Source organism: Asparagus officinalis, chromosome 4 (assembly GCF_001876935.1).
Source record: "Asparagus officinalis chromosome 4, Aspof.V1, whole genome shotgun sequence".
Lineage (NCBI taxonomy): Eukaryota > Viridiplantae > Streptophyta > Magnoliopsida > Asparagales > Asparagaceae > Asparagus > Asparagus officinalis.
In genome coordinates, this window is record NC_033797.1 from 130,907,000 (window position 1) to 130,914,192 (window position 7,193).

General features: G+C 36.1%; 1 protein-coding gene across 1 annotated transcript; it reads left to right on the forward strand.

Annotated features, from left to right (window-relative positions):
* Positions 2,143-2,838, forward strand: LOC109839306. Its single transcript, XM_020407736.1, has one exon. The coding sequence runs from the start codon at positions 2,143-2,145 to the stop codon at positions 2,836-2,838; it is 696 nt and encodes a 231-aa protein (XP_020263325.1).

A 7,193-nucleotide genomic window follows, 5' to 3' on the forward strand; every position in this document is an offset into this window, starting at 1 on the left:
TCGATGACCAAAGTCTCGACGTCCGTTCCCACAACAATCTTATCTGATGGCATCACCACCATCTCGTCGGAAGGAATGGATGCTCCCATTGTGGTCGCCATCGTTTGTAGGGTCGAAAAATTGATATTGGATTGATTCTCTTGTTTTAAAAAATAGGTTCGATCGCTTGGTACGAAACCCTTACAATCATTCACGCTCTCTCTCGATTACAGATGAAGAGAAGATTAATTCAGCTTCTCTTTTGTTTAAGGTTGGTTCTTGGTAGCGAAAGGATGCTTCCCTCGATACTCGAGTCGAGATTGCCTCCCGTTGACGATCAGACCAAGATCACTAAAGCTTCTCACGTTCATTCACCGGCTAGAATCGAGGTTCGAACTCCGGATCCGTGTGTAGAAACTTTGATCACTGATGCTTCTTGAAGTCCAAGTTTAAAATCTCCAACCCATCCCTCTTCATAGTTGCTTGCGGCTATTTATAGAGATTTAGCACGTAATTGACGTGCTACAATCGTGGGGTCGTGGGCGTAACCGACTCCTGAGATTTAGCCTATGTTGACTAATAGAGCATAACGTACTCCTTAGATTTAGCCCACGTGAGCTGACTTGGTCCTCGTGGCCATTACAACCGAACTTCGTGTGGATGATGAGCCTCATTGCGTGACGAGGTTTGTTAGACAAGCTTCATCTTCGCTGACGAGCTTCGTCTTCATTGATGTGCTTCAAATATTGTTTCTAATGACAAGCTTTGTTGTTTGAGACAAGGTCCATCACTGTAATGACCCTCGTCATGCTTGTTATGAGCTTCGACGCTCTAAGGCCAAATGATTAGCTGATGATCTATGAAGATCCATGAGAGTGGAGGAGAGATAGGCTTTTTTGACTAGCCTCTCCATCTCTTTCCCCTTTTCATGTTGATCATGCCTATTTATAGGCTTAGGACCATTATGAAGTTAGTTAATGAGTTTTAACTCCCCTTTAATAAGGGAGTTAGTGATTATTAACTCTCATTTAAATGATGTCATTAACTCTCCTAAAATAGGTGAGTTAGTGGTCATTAACTCTCTTTAAATGAGTGAATTATTGGTCATTAACCCTCCTTAAATATAGTCTCTGAAAATTATAACAGACGAGGTTCGGCTATGTACGAGGTTCATCAATAATGGCAATGACAAACTTCGTCTTCAATGACGAACTTCGTTTCTGGACAAACTTCATCTTCAATGACGAACTTTGTTTCTGGATGAACTTCATCTTTAATGACAAACTTCATTTCTGGGTGAACTTTGTCTTCAATGACGAAGTTCGTCTTTTGAGGGGTGAAGTGTCGTTTGACGAGGTTTGTCTGCGGATGGACTTCGTCTTCAATGACGTTCATCATCATGATGGGCTTCGTTGGCTGAGATGTCGTTCATTGTGATAACGAGCCTCGTCATGCTTGTAGCGAGGTTCAATCTTGCTTTATTCCTTGGTATTTTTTAGTGTCTACACCCTTATCTTTTTATTCTTGGTACGAAATATCTCTCTGGATGCCTAGACTTATTAAAAAATGACAAACAATTCAAATTCCATCCTAAATGTAGAAGGCTTAAGATAACACATCTTGTTTTTGCTGATGACTTGTTATTATTTAGCAAGGGGTATCTGGTATCTGTGCAAAAGCTTCACCAATGTCTACAAGAATTCAGTGCAACAACAGGGCTTGAAGCAAATCTAACAAGTGTCATATATTTTTTGGTGGGGTGAATGAAGTTGTTAAGCCCTCTATAAATGATTTTTTGGGCTTTGCTGAGGGATCTCTGCCTATCAGATATTTAGGAGTCCCTCTTATATGCAAAAGGCTTTCTTATATTGACTGCAACCCCCTTCTCAATAAGATTAAAAATCAATTTCAGAGATGGGCTAAATCCAAGAATCTCTCTTATGCGGGGACGATACAGGTTATAAAAAGTGTGATTTTAGGTGTTCAAATATTTTGGACATCTAGCTACATATTGACAGTGAGTGTTCTTTAGAAAATTGATGAAATATGCAGGGATTTTCTTTGGGGGAGAACTGATCATAAGCATAAACCTTCTCTTGTAGCATGGGAGAAAATATGCCAGGAGAAAAGATTTGGTGGATTAGGCATATTCTCTACTAAACTATGGAATTTTGCTTCAACCTTAAAGAATATTTGGTACATCCTGTGAATAAAGAGCTCCTTTGGATCAAATGGATACACGACAACTATTTGAAAAACAGAGATGTCTTGACTGTCAATGCAATAGCTAGTAATTCTTGGCTTTGGAAGCAAATGTTAAAAATCAGAGATAAAGCCATGACATTAATTGGTGGAATTGATAACCTGGAGCATATTATTGGCTCTTGCTACAAAAATTCAAAAGTTAAAACCTCAGCCTTGTATGTAGCTCTATCTCCGGCTTCTCTCAAAGTTCCATGGTTTAATACTATATGGGAGAGAATGAATTATCCTAAGAATTCTATTATAAGCTGGCTTGCAGTTCAAAACAGGTTGCTCACGCAAGACATGCTGTTAAGAATGGGGACTGTGTTCACTAATTCATGTTGTTTATGCAGTGGTGCAGCTTCAGAGAGCTGTGATCATCTCTTCTTTGAATTTGAATTCTCTAAAATTGTCTGGAACAAGATTATGAAGTGGATCCAATTCAGATGGCTTTCTTGTGTTTGGAACTGTCTCTTGGAGTGGTATATTACCAGTTTGAGAGGCAAGAGATTTAAACAAAGGATTAAGAGGATGGCTTTTAATGCTTCATTATACAGGATATGGAATGAAAGAAATGCGAGGATATTTTTGCAAAAATCCAAGGGGGCTGATTAGTTAGTTAAAGAAATTAAAGTTGATATTTTGATCTTAGTTCTCAATAGTACTACTTTACCTGAAAATAGAGAGTGGATTGCTTCTTTGTAATTAGGAATTGGAGAGTGGGGATTATCCCTTGTATTTTTGTTAATAGCTAGGCTTTCTCATGTTTTGAGAATCATGATTTATAAACTTTCAAAATGGTTGAATGAATAAAATTTTTCATTGACAAAAAAAGACCTAATAGTACAAAGAAAGGCAACTAACAAGAAGACTAAACTTCCAAACCTTTTAAGCTATCTTTTATACCAAGAAATGTTACATGCGGATAAAGAGAGGGCATTGTCGTCATTCATCACAAGCATAGAACAACCAAATGATAGTCTAGTAAAGAATAAAAGACAAAGAAATTTGAGTTCTCCTATAGCCCTATAGTTATAAAAGAAAGTGTTTATGAACATATTACAAAGATTAAATAAATGAGTTTTTATTATGAAAAATATGTTTAGATCATAGAAGAGTATGATAACAAGTGTTTTGGGATCAAATAAGTATGATTATGTGAGAGAAATCAAGTGGAAAAGACCAGCACACGATAGGTTCATGCACAGCAGATTTCTGCTATGCGGTCGACCACACGTGGCGCGGCGGTCGACCGTACAACGACCAGACGACTTTTCCCAGGAGAGCCTCCTCTTCATCATAGAAAACCCTAGCAGCCTCCCCCTACCCTCTTGCAAATCCTAGCTTGTTCTTTGGGCGATTCTTGGAGGATTTTGAGGAGTTCGAGCGAGATCCAACGGTGTTTAGCGAAGGAGAACCCCCTCACGACCTTACCCACAGTTGCTCATCACCCCTCAGGCAAGTTTCATCTTTATATTGTATGTTGCAAAAGAACATGTTTTCAGATTAATACAGATCACCCACGTTTTTCTAAGTGTAGATTTTGAATTAGTGTTTAGTATAATAAGAATTTTGAAAGAAAAACAATTGTTTTCGAAGGTTTCGTCATATATATGCATGTTTTAAATCGCTTCTTTTTTTCTATAGTGATTAGACTGTTTATAGCATGTTCCAGATATATTAAATCACATGCATAGGGTTGCTAGTACATATAAACACCACATGAAGATCGAGATCGATATCAGTTAGAACAAAAACCTAAAAATAGGATTTTTTCTGCTTCGCGGTCGACCGCGGGTGGCACGGCGGTCGCCCGCGTATCGTGCACAGATTGGATTTCAGTTTCTGTCTTAATCGCAGTCGATCGCGCTGGGCGTGGCGGTCGACCATCGATCACGATCGACGGTGCATAGTGCGACGGTCGACCGCTGGGGAGCACAGAAACACAGTGAGTTTCTGTTCTTAGTGCGGTCAACCGCACTGGGCGCGACGGTCGACCGCGAGTCAGTTTTCTACCCTGTTTTGTTTTGTGCATACGTCGTGTGACTGGCTAAATTTCTGGATTATTTGGTATTTTTAAGCACAGAGAATTGTGTTCACGAGTTGACTACAGACAGGAGGCTTTGTTTATTTCACCGAGACATGAGAGTGGATAGTATATAGATGTTTTTAATTTGAAATCCATTGTAGTCTATGTGTTGGACGCCTATCTATTATGGCCCATGTGTTGAACCTCGATCATATAGTCCATGTGTGGGACATTTGCTCATTTCATTCCATGTGTTGGACATGTAGCTTTGCGGCCCATGTGTTGGACCTACGTTATTTATAGTCCATGTGTTGGACCTACCCCATGTGCAGTCCATGTGTTAGGATTTATCATATTACAGTTCATGTATTGGACATTGGTTACATACAGTCCATGTGTTGGACATTCAGTGAATTTTGCCTAAACTAACATATAGTAGAGGAAGTTCAAGAGTTGAATAAGTATTCTGACATTTAATAGAATATTTTTGAGATAGTTCGAAATGGAGATTTTGTTCCAAGTTATAGTTGGATTTGATAGTTAGCTGTTTACAATATGAGCTTACGGGATGGTTGAGACTTCCACTCACATGTTGTAAATTCCTAAATATCAAACTACCATTTTTATTTCAAATTTGATGTTATGACTATGTATATGTATTATCAGTATTTTTCTATCCAACTATCCCTTCCCTTGGGGTTGGTTGAGATGTTACTCGCTATAGCGTTTTGATGCTCGTTGTTTCCCTACTTTCAGGTAACGAGCTAGGTGCACGGAGAGCCGTAGCTTGATGGATTTGCTCTAGTTACTACTTATAGATATTTTATTAGTAGATTATGTTTAGGACTCCACGACGACTTGGTTTATGAACATTGAGATGTTATTTCTAGTTTTGTAAAGGCAATGTGCCTTATTGTCATGTCATTTGTTCTATGTCGAGACAGTTGTACTCAGTTCAGATATTGTTCCTTTTTCTGAGATTCTTTTGATTTATATCACTGGTAGTTATTTCTTTCAGAATATCTATTGTTTAATATTTCTGTCGTATATTTTCTTTTGCCTGTTTGTGTCTACACCCGTTATTGTTTCCACTAGATAGATACTTATTGTGATGATGAAACATGTTTTTGCACGGTATAGTACATGGCAGGTTTGGCATTCTTGGTTTCACCTCGGACTGTAACCTTGTTGAAACCAGGGGCGTTACAGATACCATGCCATCCTCGATCCATTAATTTATCGATCCTCTAATTTTCCTACCCTTCACTAAGCCTTTCTTAGTGTCAAGCTTGAATTATGTAAAAATATTTTTCAAAATTTATTTTCTTATAAAAATAAAATATTTTGATGTTTCAAATTGAGTTTTATTTATCTTTATGAGAATTAAAATTTAGGCATGAGCAAATATGTGAAGTGTCCTGCTCAAAGAGTTAATTAAACTAAATGACACTAGAAGGGACTGAATTTAAGATATTATTTATATATAATTAATCACATATTATGGAAGAGCTTTTATGAACAGTTAGTCGGACAGAGACTTGATTGTTAAAAAAAATATTAATTTGATTAATAATTAATTCTCAATATGAGACCCAATTAATCTAACTAATATCATTAGAAGATATATACACGCAACAAAATTCTATTTCTATATCTAATTGTTATGAAAAGAGTATTCTATCTTTAATTGTTATAAAAAAATATTATATCTTTAATATTATGGAAAAGAGTTTTGAACAATTAAGAACTATTTAAAATTAAAATCTATAGGGCAAGTCTAATCCTATATATATGGTTCACATGTAACCTTATGAGATTAAGAGAATAACAGAAGAGAAATAGAAATTTGAGAACCTATCTCTCAGTATTGCTCCTCTTCGATAACGGATGGATTTCAATTAAAGGTTTTTTCTCTTGAGGAAGCCTTTCAGATTGATATTGGGACAGATTATTAAAAAAATTCAAAAAATAATTTAGGTATTCTTCTAATTTTTTATTAATTTTAATTAATAGTCATGATATGCATATTCCAACTCGTTGTATGTCATGCTTCCGACACATGCCATCTCAATCCACTAACTTATCAATCCTCTAATTTCCTTTCCCTTCACTAAGATTTTCTTAGTGTCAAGCTTGAATTATGGCCACTGTAACTGCGGTTTCGTCGTTTTTAACCTTTCTTGATTGGTCTAATTACCGAACTTCCTTGTTCAGTTGAGATTCAAGTTTTTTTAAAGTAATCTAACCTTTAATCAATTTTAGAGCTGAGCCATAGGACCTCTCATTCGTCATGTCATAATTAAATATCATTGGGTATTTTTGGTAAATACTAATTAAAGCTACCATTTATAAAATTATATCTTATACAAAATCCACAAAGCAAGCATAAGACAAATTGTTAAGCTCCTATCTATGACCAATCACTAAAAAAACATATCATTTGTCTTGTCGTTGATCATATAGATTTTGACACACACAAAATAAAATAAAATAAATTAAATTAAATTAAAAATCCACCAAAAGATGGCCCGTTACCCGCTCATTTTGTGCATGATTATTATTTTACTTTTGTGCACAAAAGTTTATTGAGTTTGGACAGCTTTCATTTTCTACTTGAACATGGACAGACCACTTTGCAGTTATAAACATGCTTTCATACCTAAAATAATTGTGGTTTGTTTTAGAGAATAATGAGTATCATATAATACATGAGGGAATTCTCTTATAAAGATGTATGTGACCAGTTATCAGCCAAATGAACATGAGTTTCTTTCTTTGTTAGTTTACTCACATCACTTGGTCAAAATTTTGCCACATCATTGTGTATGCGAGAACTTTCTCATAAGTTATATGATACATATTACTCTCTTTGTTTTAGGTATAGTTGTATATGTTGTAGTTTCTCATAAACTAGATAGTTATATTTATTCGAGTAAACAAA

Excerpts from the sequence above, each read along its gene's own strand:
- LOC109839306 (XM_020407736.1), top strand. The coding sequence starts at position 2,143 with ATGGAATTTTGCTTCAACCTTAAAGAATATTTGGTACATCCTGTGAAT.